The 15,738-nt window shown below is 41.4% G+C and overlaps 1 protein-coding gene across 3 annotated transcripts in view; it reads right to left on the bottom strand.

Moving 5' to 3' along the window:
* Positions 1 to 9,107, bottom strand: part of APH1B (aph-1 homolog B, gamma-secretase subunit) — a 38,882-nt gene extending 29,775 nt beyond the window's left edge. Inside the window, exons 1-5 of one of the 3 annotated variants that reach the window (XM_068553255.1) lie at positions 9,048 to 9,107; positions 8,477 to 8,616; positions 6,933 to 7,103; positions 1,814 to 1,884; positions 561 to 683 (exon numbers count right to left, since the gene is read on the bottom strand). In XM_068553255.1, the coding sequence (XP_068409356.1) occupies positions 561 to 683; positions 1,814 to 1,884; positions 6,933 to 7,103; positions 8,477 to 8,589 (478 nt within the window). In that variant the 5' untranslated portion in view covers positions 8,590 to 8,616; positions 9,048 to 9,107. Of the gene's footprint in view, positions 1 to 560; positions 684 to 1,813; positions 1,885 to 6,932; positions 7,104 to 8,476; positions 8,675 to 9,047 lie in introns of those variants that run through there. The other 2 variants (XM_068553250.1, XM_068553260.1) reach the window with 2 other exon arrangements.
* Between the last annotated feature and the right edge of the window lie 6,631 nt (positions 9,108 to 15,738).

Genomic DNA, 15,738 nt, shown 5'->3' with positions numbered 1-15,738 from the left:
ACAAGGGACTCTAAGTTCCTGCTGGTGTCCCAGTTCTTAAGGAACAGGGAAGATGGAATGTTACAGTTAAAATTAAATATATATATGTTTAAATATACGTTTTTAGATATATGACATTACCTCACATTAAATAAGAACTATTTTCTCTCCTCTCAATTTCAAGATTAAATTATACTTCCCATTCCAAAAAGCGGCCAAGATGACAAATGAATTAAGATTAGGGCTACAGTGAAGAGAAATATAAACTAATAAAAACAAAAACAAAAAAAGCATATAGCCTATAAAAGTTCACTTACAATATATCAGCTATACAGCAACACTGTTAGTATAGTAACAGAAAAATAAATTTTATGCAAGCTTAGTTCCACTCTAAAATTCTACAATACTCTAACTGTAATTTGTATTTTCCTAGGTCCTTTCCATCACAGTGCCTAACAGTATCTTGCCTTTAGAAGGTATAACATAAATTTCTATTCACTTCATTTCCTAAGCCAGGGAACTCCACTAAGGATGATCATTTAGATCATAAATCTGAACATTCACAGCTACCAGACACATACCTGAATTCAGGAAGAACTGGGGAGGGTCTCCATGAATGCCCACCGTGCCCGGTCCCAAGGAGTCAGACAGGGTATTTACAAAGGAAAATACTCCACTCATGATTCCAAAGCCCAAGCCAGAAACTAAAGAGGAAGGAAAACACTGTTAAACCTTACTCATGCTGTGATTTCTCTTCAAATCAAATTCCCAAGGACTAAGGAACACTATTTTGTTGAAGGAAAAAGGGTGCACATGCTGTTGGAGGAGCAGTGGAAAGCTGGCTCAGAAAAGGCAAGCGCTTGGCTAAATGATGAACTGAGAGAGAAGTGGGGAGAAAAGAGGAAAGGAAATGGTCAGTGAAATGTAGCAGAGAAATGAAAAGGGAGAGAAAGAGATCCAGAAAGCCTCCGAAGGGATAGGCGAGACAGAAGGATACGATACTGAAGCTCTGACTTTAATTCATGACAACAGAATCTGCAGAATTAAGTTTGATGGAACTGAGCTTGAGGGGTGACTGTATTGTAAAGAGGGATCCCTGGGTCAAGCTGGGTGACTCAATTTAGGGACCCGGATCCAAACTTTAAACCATAATTCTGAGAGAAAAATACAAAGAGGTATTAACTGTATTAATATGAAGAGTCCTCTCAGTACAGACAAAGTCATGGAAACAACCCAGAGAAGGTAACAATAACATCACTTAGAAATTGTTAACTAGAGTGTATACGTGTTAAAAAACGTAACTGTCAAATCTGGTTAATATTTAATGGACACACAGATAATGGTCACCTGCAATCACTTTCCTTTACATAAGGGCCCTGGAAAGCTAGAAAAATAAACAATGTACACCAATAGGCCAATGCGGTAGTAAAATACTACTTGAAACCTACAAAGATTTAAAAGATAAAAATGGGGCTTCCCTGGTGGCGCAGTGGTTGAGGGTCTGCCTGCCAATGCAGGGGACACGGGTTTGAGCCCTGGTCTGGGAGGATCCCACATGCCGCGGAGCAACTGGGCCCGTGGACCACAATTGCTGAGCCTGCGCGTCTGGAGCCTGTACTCCGCAACAAGAGAGGCCGCGATAGTGAGGGGCCCGCGCACCGCGATGAGGAGTGGCCCCCGCTTGCCACAACTAGAGAAGGCCCTCGCACAGAAACGAAGACCCAACACAGCCATAAATAAATAAAAATAAATAAATTAAAAAAAAAAAGATAAAAATGGCTTTTATGTCAAGTCTGATCTTTTATCTTTAGGACGCTATGCAGTTCTAACTTACCATAAGCCAGCAATCGCATAGAGGGTGCTTTCTCACCTGGGTTTATACTCTTCAAACCCTCACTGGATTTTCTAAAATAAAACCACACAGATAATTTTTTTTAAGTAGTATATCAGAAAAATACATACGATATTTTGAAATCCAGATACTTAATGAGGTTTTTGATCACATCATACTCTAAATCTAAAATCCATTTAAACGAACACAGCAAGTTTTCAATTAACTAAAGTCAACCAAAATTTCCAACCAACTTTTGCCTTTTGTCTGACATTCACAAAGAGGAGGAAAAATAAGAAGAATATAAGTAAATAAGCCATCAGGGATTGAGTTTAATAATACAAAAAAAAGTAATACTTATGACTAAGCTTAGGAAGTATTTAATTCAATATCTTATGGCATCTACCACTCTGAATTTTTCCTCCTCCCAAAGTACTGTATCTTCTATTCCACTTCTTTGGTACTTTGTTGTGTCTCCGCCTGGGTTAGACTTATTCTGTCACTCTCCCTTCTACCCTCCACTCCGTAGAACGTAAGTGGTACTCACTCTTCAAAGTCTAGTTCATGCAACAATTGCTCAAAGAAGCCATCTTTACCAATGATTGATAATTATTCATCCCATCTCTCCTTACTCTTAAATCCTACAACACTGACAGTGTGAACTCTCATATGGATACCTAATCAAATGGTCTTCTGATTCGAAAACATTATTTGTTTCATAACGCCAGTCAGGCCTCAGGGGAGAAGTAATCAGGGGAGAATAAAATGCTACCCTCAGAAAAGAAGATAAATGAATACCTGAATGAAACATTAGACTACTGCTCAATAAGAAATGATCTTCAGAGTGATCATATCCATGCTTCTGTCATGGACAATTTGCAAACTGACCATGAGCCCCTGCACCCCATACAAATGTGTGAGGACTGCGGCAGGTCGGCTCCACTCTTGTCACTATTGCTACCCCTTGTTGGCTAGAAAGTCTGCAACAACAATCCTGATGCAAAGGATATTTAAATTATATTTAAAGTATACTTATTAAAGCAATAAAGGAACCAAACATTTTACAACAATTTTTCAACAAGTGCTGAAACAAAAAGGAGTTAACTGTAAGAGTAGAAAATTAACTAGAACATGGAAATTATATTCTGGGTATTGTGTTAATTAAATTTTAAGGTATGTATATTCACTACAGTGACCCTATCTCATGACATAAATATATTGACTACATTAAGGCAACACAGAATTCAACCAAAATTGTAATAAGCATAAAGAAGAAGGTCTTTGGGACTTCCCTGGCGGTCCAGTGGTTAAGACTCCATGCTTCCAATGCAGGGGGCACAGATTCAATCCCTGGTCGGGGAACTAAGATCCCAGATGCGGCCAAAAAAAAAAAAAAAAAAACGCCTTTTTCTTTTCTAGACTCAAAAGAAACAATTTGCCATTTCAGTGCTCTCCATTTGGAAGCATCACTTGGTAGGAGGGACATGAGCCAAAATTTAGTGACTGTCATCTTCTTTCTCTGGAGCAGTAACCACCTGAAATGTGCAATTTTCCTAAATAAACGTACCTGTCACAGGAATGTTGTTAAAGGCTACTGAATGCTTAGAGACCTATACAATAGCAATAACTTCCATCAACAAACAGATATAATGGTATAATAGAATCAATAAATTTTGGAGGATTTCTGTTTTATGTAAATTGCTCAGCAATGAATAAAAGATTTTTGCTATTTAGTAAAACAAAGTACTGCTATCACAAATATATTAAAGATATAAATTTAAAAGTTTAGTAAACGTCCTTGTTCAATGAGGAAGGAAAGGTCTAGGGCCAACATCAGGAAGTGAAAAAGTACAAAACACCATCAGTTTCCGTGTTCCTGACGGATACATCACACAACTGATGATGTAAGTGACGGTGATTTTAATTTGACCATTTTACTGAAGTGGAAAATTCTTTGTTTGCGTTTATTATTGTTTCCAAGAACAAAAAAGAAAAAGCTCAATTTTTTAAATATAAACTTTGAAAAACAAATGATAAATCATACCAGCTTTCTTGTTTCTTCTGATTCACTTTATACGTGTGTGTAAGAGAGGGAAAGTACCAAGGAATATGCATATAAATACACCATTTTAGAGAATTTTTTAAATAGACTTATGCCTTTTAAGACATTATAGCAATGATTATCTTATTATTTTGTCTATAAATGATTTTCTCAAATTACCAAATATTTATGGTATCAGCATTATAAGACAATTGAACTAAATTACAAAAGCTTCAATCCAAGCCAAAAAATTCTAAGGTATGTTTTAGGCAATGTGCAGGACCATAACTTGGGTTTTTCTTTTTCCTTCTGATTAAGGTAGAAAGGGCTATCACATGTGGCCACATGTCAATTTCTCAGAGTGCAACTCTTTGCTAGGCTGAAAGTGTCAATTCATTCATTCAAGATGAAGTACTGGTCCTAAGACCTAAGCCATGAAATAAATTTATATTGGACTACAATGATAAATACTTTGATTCAATTCCATATATGTAAAAAACAAAAACTGGTGCAAGCTCTCCACATTTTAATCTTGGCACCAAATTCAGATAGAGAAAATTTGATTGAGGCAGTACTTTAAACTTAAAAGTTCAAAACCTACTTTGGCAGTGGAGATAGTTAGAATACTGATTAAACTGAAGTTCCTATATTTGAATGTAGTAAAGCCTAAGAGAGCAACTTAAATGCATCTATATAAATGTTAGTCATGAATAAAGTATCATAATAATTCTCAAACTTGTTTTAACACGTAACTACATAACATCCAACATTTCTAAAATGTGCTAGGAAAATACTGTACCATATTCCAAAGGTTTGTAGCAGATGCCTTTTGTAAAGGCAAACAAAGGCACCTGTTAATACAGGTTTGTCCTATTATTTGTTTTCAAATCTCCAAAGGTCCTTTCAGAGGAGCAAACACGGTTTCCCCAGAAGGCCAAAGAGGCTTCTGTGAATTTCCTGGCATGAGAGCCTGCAGACTGACAGCCATAATTCCTTCTGCACGTGGCCCTCATTAAAAATGGCAACTCTGGGACTTCCCTGGCGGTCCAGTGGTTAAGACTCCAAGAGGCACAGGTTCGATCCCTGGTCGGGGAACTAAGATCCCACACGCCTCCCGGCACAGCCAAAAAAAAAGGCAACCCATGGGGAATTCCCAGGTGGTCCAGTGGTTAGGACTCTGCGCTTTCACTGCCGAAGGCGTGGGTTCAATCCCTGGTGGAGGAACTAAGATCCCACAAGCCACACAGCCATGGCCAAAAAAAAAAGGCAACCCATGTTCAGCTTGTAGTCCTTTGGAACCTTAGGTTAGTGCCAATAAACGGTTGCTTTTCAGGTGGAAACCGTGAAGAAACACAATAGTGAAGAACAGCAGATACCCACTTAGCCACTCCAGGTAAGTGAGGTTTTAGAACCTCAAGTCCTAAGGGGTTATTAAAGCCATGTCCTGATCTATGAAAATCTACTGAAATTAGTAAATGCAAAACCAACATGAGCCAGTGATGCTGGAGACAGGAAAATCCAGTGCAACCCGAGGCTGAGTTAAGAGAACAGTGCCCTGTCAAGGGTGGGAAGGACCCTGCTCTCTGCACTGCTTCGACCACAGCAGGGTACTGTGCTGGGTTCCGGGCACAGGTAAATCCCAGGCACCGACAAAAAGGGGTGTGTCCACTGACATAAAAGAACAGAGATGGGAAAAGGTTTGGAAGCCACATCCATGTCTCCTGAGGGCCAGCTGAAGAAATGAGGAATGTTTAGCCTTGAAAGAGACAAGATGATAACCATGTGACAGAGACTGCATTTGCCTGTGTAAGGTAGACGTCAGAAAGAAGGAGATTTTTATTACCTTAATATATTCTACAGTTAAATTTTGGAATAGTAGTAACTGCTGCATACCAGAAACAGTCAACCACAGCTGAATGTCCATCTGTTAAGGCTACTGTATTCCCATGGAATCTGAAATGTTATGTTTGATTTTTATTGGTTGTTCTTTAATATTTCCAGGAACTAATGGAAATTTCATTTTTAAACTTTTTCTCAGATATGACTTTTGCTTCTAAGCAATGGCTTCCTGGTTTTCTACTTGTGATTTAAATTGCTTCGTTATTAAATTTCAATATCTGTTATTAAAAGCAACAAGTAAAAAATACAAAAAAAAAAGTAAATTAAAAAAAAAATACAAAAGGACTGGCATATTGGCAAGAACAAATTATCAGAAGCCTATTATAAGAGATGTTATTGAGGTTCTGTCTTGGTTGCATCCATAAAATTCATAAAGTGCTTTAATTATCTCATTTGCAGAGATGAGAAGACATAGCACATTTATCACTCTACTAACTAAGCCTTACTACATAATCAAAGCCAACCTCATGACTACCTGAAAGAAAATATGGTTCCAAGTTCAAGCTGTGTTTAAAAACAGTGGTTTCATGTGAGATCCTCATGGATCCTACAGATGACCTACTTTCTGGCCTAAAAAGGGAACTCATGCCCATGGCTTTTTTTTTTTTTTTAATGTATTTTTCTATTCTGAACATGAAATCAAATGACATATCACAAAATGAACCCCTGTTCCTCCCTAATACGGTCAAAATAATGGCAGGCATAATCACCATAAGAATTACCTATTTTAGGTGATGTCAAAGAGAAGTGCGTATAAATTCTGATCTGGTACAGTTTTTGTTCTTCTTGTTTCAATGACTATTTCTCTAGCTTATTTTTCTCCATGGCACTTATTATCTTTTAGTATACAATGTCTTTTCTTGTTTATTCATTTGTTGTCTATCTCTTCCCACTATAATATTACCACCATGAGACTGTCTTTTAATCATGATGTATCCCCAGTACCTAGGGTATGCACGGCATTGAGCAAATTCTCAAGACATATTTTTTGAATGAGTGAAGGAAGGAATGAATGTCCACGAGTTAAAATACTCAATATTTTCAGGCTGGAAATGTACAATCCCTTGGCTTGGAACTATGTAGGAAGACATGGACCTTCAAATACAACAATACATTAATGTTTCAAACTACTAAATCATAATTCAAATAAAACTGGGAAAAAAGGTAAAGCATTTAACTTACTTTAAAAGTTTATAATATGCAAACCGGAACATTTCTTGGATAAGGACTGAGATTAACACTCCACAGATCAGCAGATCTCTCTGTCTTGGTTCATCTTTGTTATCAGTAAGGGTTGCTGCCATGAACCAAATGAAGGAAGAAAGCAGCAGAGACACCAGCCAGAAGAAAGCTCTGAAAATTAGGGGTGGGGGGGAGTTACAAGTGAACAGGGCTAATAATGATTTAAAAGCAGAAAAAACCCTGCTTGAGAAGGAAGAGATTTCCTGACAAAAAAAGTGTTCATGAAGTGATGCTCTTAACCAACTGGTCCTAATCAATGGGGCAGTTTCCCCGGTGAAATAAACATGCAGGCCAAGAGGAATTTGAGATTTTTCCTAAAAATCACTTTTTTCAGTGACCCTGCTATTTGTAAGTAAATTTGCAGACTAACTGCCAAGGACTGTCTGTCTGGAAACTTGGTTATTTGCTAATAAGCTTCCTAATTAAAGCTTTGCCCATTGATGTGCAAATGTCTTTTCCAGGAAAATGTCTACATCTCTATTAACAGAGCGATTGGTTTAAAATCCAGAGGTTGAAAGCCTGTGCTCTGATCTACATCAGTCTTCCAGGCCTGGTTTTTACAACATTCCTGTGGATTTTAATGATTATAACAAGCTTTACAGACCTCTTGCCCAAATCTCTATTGTTTTTTAAATGACACGTGTGATGCAGCATTTTCAATACAGTCGTGAGAGGTGAGAAAGCTCAGAAAAGGTGGGATTCACTGGCCTCGCCTGGCTGTTTCTCCTGGTACCAAGTGAGACTCAGTGGCGGAGAGGGTCGTAGGGGAGCTCCAGTAAGAGCTGCCAGACAGGTGAAAACTGGGATTATGATTACATTCGCCACCAGAGTTCGGTATTGACCAACCTCCTGCAAGGAGACGTACTACAGGTGCTGCGGAGTTCTCACAGGTTTCTACCCTTTGGCCGCACACCTGAATCACCTGGGACGCTTTTAAAAAGTCCGAATTCCACCCCCCAGACATTCCTATTCAGTTGATTCAGGGAGGGATAGGTGTTGTGCATCCGTATGTTTTAAAGCACCCGATCCCCAGGTGCTTAAGGGCTCTTAACTCGCTTGGGATTACAGATGCCTGTCAGAATCTGAGGGAAATTAGGGACCTCCCCCTCCAAAAAAAAAAATGCATATTTGAAGTTATCCACAATTTTTTAAATACAGTTTTAATGTATGACTCACTAACGCCCACCCACGGACCCTAGGCAAAAAGTCGGGAGCCAAGCGTCAGGGTTTTCTGAGACCCAAGGTGTGATCTCCTTCCCTAGAGCTCGTCCTCTGGGGTCGCGGGGCTCTTGTTCTTTTCTCGCCGACCCTCGGAGGAGGGCGAGGAGTCCCAGGAGTGGGGTCTCCGCTCTCCCCCCTCCTAACCCTTCTCCGCTCCAAAGCCCAACGAGGACGAGCCGTTTGGTGGGTACGCCAGGGATCGCCGGTACCCCCGGCGGGGGAGGGGAGCCCCAGGTCCGGGTTTCCCGGCGCAACCGCCTTACCCGATGATGAGGAAGATGATGCGCAACGGCTCGGTGGCGATGGTGAAGATGTAGAGGGCGAGCGCAGGCCCGAAGGCAACGAAGGCGCAGCCGAAGAACACGGCCGCCGTCATGGCGACCGCAGAAGCCGGCCCGGGGGCCTAGCGGGGACGCGGGGGCGCAGAACGCCAACGGTGAAGAGCGAGCGGCGAGGGCGGGGCAGGCCGAGGGGCTGGAGGCGGGGCGCGGCGGCGGAGGCGGGGCGCGGCGCGGCGGAGGAGGCGGGGCGCGGCGCGGCGGCGGAGGCGGGGCGCGGCGGCGGAGGCGGGGCGCGGCGGCGGCGGCGGGGCGGGGCGGAGGGGGCGGGGCGGGGCGCGGCGGAGGAGGCGGGGCGCGGCGGAGGAGGCGGGGCGCGGCGGAGGAGGCGGGGCGCGGCGGAGGAGGCGGGGCGCGGCGGAGGAGGCGGGGCGCGGCGGAGGAGGCGGGGCGCGGCGGAGGAGGCGGGGCGCGGCGGAGGAGGCGGGGCGCGGCGGAGGAGGCGGGGCGCGGCGGAGGAGGCGGGGCGCGGCGGAGGAGGCGGGGCGGGGCTCACCTCCGGCTTTCAGCCCGGGAGACTTAGCAGCTTCTGAGGCAGAGGCGGCGGTATCTGGAGACTTTAGCGTAGGAGCTTTGGCGCCGCCCCCCGCCACCACCACTGGTACGCATCCATCAGGCCAACGACACCGCCCACGACGTGGCTAAGAGAAGGGGAGGTCCCCAACCCGCTCTGGAGCCAGAACTGGGGAAGAGTCCAGATCAGCTAACGAAAAACTCCGCGCAGGACATAGGCAGGATTCCATTTCTAAACAAAGGAGTCTTTTTTTGAAGCACATTATGCCATTTGTATATTTGCGGGAACTTCGTGAAACTACGTACAAAACTCTAGCTGGGAGGGCAGTGACCCAGGCGATAACTCACAGTAGAAGCTGTCCATCTCGGGGTTGTTTTGGCGAGCTGGTTTTATTTGTACCCCACTCCCGGCAAGTCTTAAAAAAGTTGTTTTTGAAGGCATTCTTTGACCACCCCGTAATAACAGTAACATCTCCCTGCTCAGTTTTTACTTGCTCATTTGTCTCCCCGATTAAAATGTAAACTTCTGGAGGGCAGGGTCTTTGTTTTGTTCTTTGTTGGTTTTGCAGCAGCAAGAAGGCGCTGAACTAAATATCTGTTCAATGAGTGAAATAATTTAAAAAGTGGAACTTAAAAACATTTGCTATTTTGTATTAATTAAACAATTTCTGAGAGGTTTACAAATTAAAACCAGAAGGTTAATTTCCGTAATCATTCACATCTAAGATTTACCTCCATGCCTAATGGGGACAATAATACGTCATGGGTTATTTTGAGGATTGTGCCTGCACAGTAAGTGCCATGTAAGTGTTAGCCATTCCTACTCATTCTTTAATGTCTATCGTGAATAAAGCTCTTGGAAATCAACACTGAAAAGACAAAAGTTGGGACCTGGCTGAAGATGTTTTCGCAGCTCACCTCTGAAAAATGGGCCTTCAAATAATACAAGTATTTAATTTTTGTGGTAAAATGTCACCTTTGTCCATTTAAAACAGACATACATATTTTCCTATTACTCCACAGAATTTTTCATTTTGAAATGTCTTGTCCAGCACCTGTTAAAACTCAGGTTGAGACAACAGTTGAAATTGATAGAGTGACTCACCATTAGATAGATTCTTTTGGTTCTATCCTGAATCAAATTTGTCAAATACAATTACATTACTTCAGCTTCATGCAGAAATGCCATCACAGAGGCATATCCTACTCACGTCCTTGGTGTAAATTAAGCTTTTTTAATACAAGAAATTGTAAGCAGATAGGATAGGGGGTCCCCGGAGAAAGAGAACCAGGCATGGCTTCATTGACATAAGAAAATCTGTTTTTGGCCTAAGCTATTTTGTCATCTAAGCCTAGACACAATGCTTGTCCTTGAACAGGCCTTAGTAATTAATAGTCTTAAGGGAACAAAAGAATGTAGGACTGTTATTGGGCAAGAGAAGTAACAATAGCAAAGATAATATATCAGTAATAAAGACTCCCAGCTCTGTTTCAATGGTAAAGATTAGCCTGAAGCCTCAACCACCAGATCAACTGGAACCTAAGGGGTGATGATGTTGACCTTTTCTGACCCTTGTGACTTCAATCAACTAAAGCTTGTACTCTGTCGACCTTTGCCTCAATTCTATGCTGAATTCTCCTCTGCTCAAGCGTCTACATAAATATGCATGTACCCTTAGCTTAAAACTTCCCCAGTTTTGCCATTTGGGGAGACACTTCTTTGGGAAAGATCCCCAGTGTGCTCCTTACTTGCTGCAAGTAATAAATCCTTCCTTCTCCTGATCTTTGGCTTGGTTGTGTCTTCTGGCTCGACACCCACCAAGAGGCGAACCCCATTTTTTGGGTAGCAAAATGGCCATCTACATTTTTTCTTGCATATTTCATAAACTATTTCATTATCATTATTCAATATCTCTAATTTACTGTTTGAGTTCAGGGCTAGAAAAAAGTTTTGTTTCTCCTGACAAATGCATATGCTCAGCTTGAGAGCTAACTCATCATATTCAGGCTTTAATTCCCAGGAAGCTTGGAGCTAAATTTAATAGTCAATTGTAGCAACTCTTCTTCTTTTTTTAAATTACAATTACTGCCATGACTTCAGAATATGGCTTATTCTTTTATCCCTATTTTGATTTGACTATCCTGATTTTAACCAAGATCTGTGTCTCCATTAAAGGTGCCTCAAATACTTTGGAAGTAGGCAACTCAACATGCAGAGCTATAAATTGGGGGAATTTGCACTTACATTATCTTGACCATATCTCAGTTCAATTTTAGTCCCCAAGTCCAGTTAAAAAATGGGAAGGCAATGCAAAATGTAATGACTCTGCCCCCCTATCTATGAAGACATCTTTAACTGATGTCTGTTGGAATAAAATAGAAAAGGAAGTAACTAGACCAAACTGTCAAAATCACCAATAAGATAGACTTCTTCAGCATTCATGGTTATTTACTAGAAACACTTATTTCAAGTTTTCTCTGAATTACATTTACATGATGCATGGCTGTTTAAAAAGCACTTTTACACTGATTTCCACAATTCTTTTACAAGTGAGGAACGTGAGGCTAAGAAGCAGTGCTATTGACTCCTTAAGTTTTTACGAACTTACTATGAGTTTTCTCCAAAGACTTGAAAACATACTAAGTGATGTTGGGACTTAAATCTCTAAAAGGTGCCTGGGGGAAAGAGGCTGACACACACTATGGATAAGGATATCCACTGCTGGGTATGCGCCTGGAGGAGTGGGAGGGTGCAAAAAGCAATACCACATTTTAGCAATTTATCCAATAAGGCTTGGACATACCTACCAGTAATTCACAATATACTAATGAATTCACTTGAGCTTTATTTTCTGATAGTGCTGATAGATTTATACTCAACCATTTATTCATTCATTCAAAATGCATGCTGCGTGAGCATGAAGTATCAGGCAAAACGCTAGGGATTGGGAGGACACCAGTGAAACAGTTGTGCTCCTGTCTCCACTGAGCTTACAGTCTAGTGGAGAAGCCAGACAGGCAAGTAGAGGGGTTATGAGGTTATACAGGAAGGGGGAAGGACAGCCAATCCAAACTTGGGAGCTGTTGCTAAAGAAGATGACACCCACTCATTCAGGTCTCAGCTTTGGAGTCAGCAAAGCTAGGAAGTAGGGGAGAAATGGAAGGACAAGTGGAAAGGCCTCAAAGTGAAAGAAAGCAGGGCATTTCTGAGGGACAGAAAGTAGTTCAGGATGTCCTCTCAGTGTGAGGAGAGATAAGACAGAAAAGGCCAGCAGGTTAGAGTTTACCTCAAGTCCGGAGTTTATCCAAGCTCGGAGTGACAGGCTCAGATCTCCTTTGTAAAGATAATGGAAAATGGGATTTCAGATAAGAGGTCTTTGGCATCTGCAGATGAATCAGGGAAACAGCAGGAGTCTGGAGAGAAGCAGAAAGACTGAAGAGATTTAGGAACTGTGCAAACACAATTTAATGACCTGATGAGCTACATGGAGTGAAGGAGGGAAAAAAATCAAGGGTGATGGCTTCTGGAAAGGTATATATATTTTTAAATTAATTAATATTAATTAATTTTACTTGTACTGACTGAAAAAAAAATGCACAACCTAAAAGTTGAGAATTATGTTTTATTCGGCCGACTTGCTGAGGGCTCAGGACTGCTCTAAATAAAGAGCCAAAGAGAGGAGCCAGATATATAGGAGTTTTGAAAACAAAAACAAAACCTGGTGGTTAGAGCAGCTGATGATTACTGTTAATTAAAGAAAAACCAGACATCTCAAGTTAATGAATTTAGCACTTTTCTATGTGTGGGAAGACGCAAGAGTCTTGGCTCATTGAAAACATTCCTTTGATATGCACCTTAGCTATCTAGGGTCAGTATCCTGCTTTTCTTCATCCTGAGTCCCCTCTGGGTGCAGTTTTGGCGGGCAGCTGCAGTGGCTGAGGGCTTGATGGTCGCAGCATCCTTTGTTTACTGATATGGCATGCGACATTTTTCATCCACACTTGCTATGGGGGCATTCTCATATATCCCTGGAACTAATATTGGAAAACCTAAATTGTGAGAGTAGAAAACATGAAGAAAGGGGAAGAGAGGGTTTACTCAATTTATCAATACATAGAGAGCATTCTGGGTGATTTATCTCATTAAGAAAGAAAATTCTTCTATATTTAATAAAGGATAAAAGAGTGTAAGATATTTAACAAAGATTAAAATAGTGTAAGATGAGGGCCAGAATAAAAACCAGATAATGAAGCTTCTCTTTTTATTGCCAAACTTATTGAGGCACTGATGAATTTACTTCCATTCTTCCTTCAAATTAAAAGTAAATGGAGAACCAAACAGCTCCTAAATTACACTTAGCTTTCTTCAGCAACGTGTTGATTATGATGACTACTGAAGTTCACTGATTCTTTCAACATTTATTAAACACATACTATGTGCCAGGCTCTTTGCCTGATACTGTGATTACAAAAACCAAAGACTCGGTCCCCACCTTACAAGAGCTTAGAGTCTAGTGGGGAAGGAAAGTAAACAGATGATTCGAATCCAGGGTAGTGAGTGACACTTTGGGCAGACACAGGAGGGAGTTCCTAACCAGGGATGGGTTGTGGCTGAAGTCTTCCCAGAGAAACCCTTACTGAATGAAGATAAGTAGAAGTTACTGAATGATAAGGAGGAGTTAGACAAGGGGCAGGGAGTCAGCAGAAGGAACAGCATAAGGAAAGGAATGACAAAGCATGTTATGTTCAGGGAAATGCAATTACTGATGCGGTTCAAAAGGTACATATGAGTTAAAGAGTGACAAAATCTAAGGCGGGAAAGAAAGGTGTGGGGATCGCAAAGGACTTTGTTTGCCAGGCTACAGAGTTTAGTTTTTTTTTTTCCCAAGGTTATGAGGATTAAATTTGGCAGGGGTGTAAGACTTGTTTTAAAAACCTGTCAGCACTGTGAAAACTGGATTGGAGGAAAATAAGATTAGAGACTGGAAGACTGGTTAGGAGAGGTTGCAGAAATCTAGGCAAAAGATAAGGAGGCCTGAGCGAAGACAGAGGCAAAAATAATGGGCAAGGAGATAGATTAGAGAGTAAGGAGTTAGTACCTGTAAGGCTCGGAGGTTGATTAACTGTTTGGGGATCTGGGTAGATGACGGTGCTATCAAGATGGAGAGAAGAGGAGAAAGAATAGGTTTCTCCTCTTGGGATTTAGAGTTGTTGGTGGGAATTGCTGGAGAAGGAGGAAAGATGGAGAGTTGAGTTGGAATTTCAGACATGTTGTTTGATGTACCTGTAGCAGATTCAAGGGGAGGTGTCCAGTAGGCGGATCAACTTTGAAGTCTGGCCCTCTGGAAAGAGGCTGGAGCTAGAGATACAAATGTGAAAACTGTATTAGTTTCCTATCGTTGCTGTAAACAAATTACCACAAATTTAATGGCTTAATGCAACACAAATTTACTCTCTTATAGTTCTGGAGGTCAGAATTATGAAATGAGTCTTACCAGGCTAAAATCAAGGTGTCAGGGCCAGGATAGTTTCCTTCTAGAGGCTTTAGGGGAAAATCTCTAACCTCACCTTTTCAAGATCCTAGAGGCTGGACTTCCCTGGCCGTGCAGTGGTTAAGAATCCGCCTGCCAGTGCAGGGGACACGGGTTCGAGCCCTGGTCCGGGAGGATCCCACATGCCGCGGAGCAACTAAGCCCGTGCGCCACAACTACTGAGCCTGTGCTCTAGAGCCCACGAGCCACAACTACTGAGCCCACGTGCCACAACTACTGAAGCCTACACGCCTAGAGCCCGTGGTCCGCAACAAGAGAAGCCACCGCAATGAGAAGCCCACGCACCGCAACTAGAGGAAGCCCACACGCAGCAACAAAGACCCAACGCAGCCAAAAATAAATAAATAAAAGACTTGACCTTTAAGAAAAAAAAAAAAGAGTGAAAGGAAAATAAGCTTGAGAGGAATAGTGAAGGTTCAAAATGGTTCTGGGGATGAACGGCAAAAGCTACCGGGAACATGCACCAGCCCAGGGGTAGAACATTGGCAGAACATCGACATCCAATTGTGCTGTTTGAAAGTGAAAACAACAGAAACTAAACTGGCAAGGACTAAGAAGGGAAGCACGATCAATTTAAGGCTGCAGTTCTATAACAGAATAACCTCAATGTATGCTGAATTAAGAATAAGCAGGAGCTCTGGCCATTTTTCTCAGTCTTTAAGGAACTCTAGGGCGGGGGGAAGGGATAAATTAGGAGGTTGGCATTAACACATACACACTAAAATATATAAAATAGATAACCAACAAGGACCTACTGTACAGCACAGGGGACTATACTCAACATCTTGTAATAACCTGTAAGGGAAAAGAATCTGAAAAATATATATATATATATCACTGAATCACTGTGCTGTATACCTGAAACTAACATGACATTGTAAATCAACTACACTTCAGTTTAAAAATAAATAAATAAATAAAATTTCCCTCCAAAAAAACAAAAAGAACTCGAAGTAAGATGTAAAGTTTGCTAAAATATCTCAAGTCTACCATGGTTTGAGACACACACCTAGCAAATTAGAAGAAACATTTAAAAAATGTGCAATCCATTTCAGAGAGACATAAGTATTTTCATTATGTAGTTTTTATTTTAGACGAACATTATTGTAAAAAAAAGTTCAC

Source organism: Eschrichtius robustus, chromosome 1, assembly GCF_028021215.1.
Source record: "Eschrichtius robustus isolate mEscRob2 chromosome 1, mEscRob2.pri, whole genome shotgun sequence".
Classification (NCBI taxonomy): Eukaryota; Metazoa; Chordata; class Mammalia; order Artiodactyla; family Eschrichtiidae; genus Eschrichtius; species Eschrichtius robustus.
This window is presented reverse-complemented; position numbering and strand designations above follow the sequence as displayed.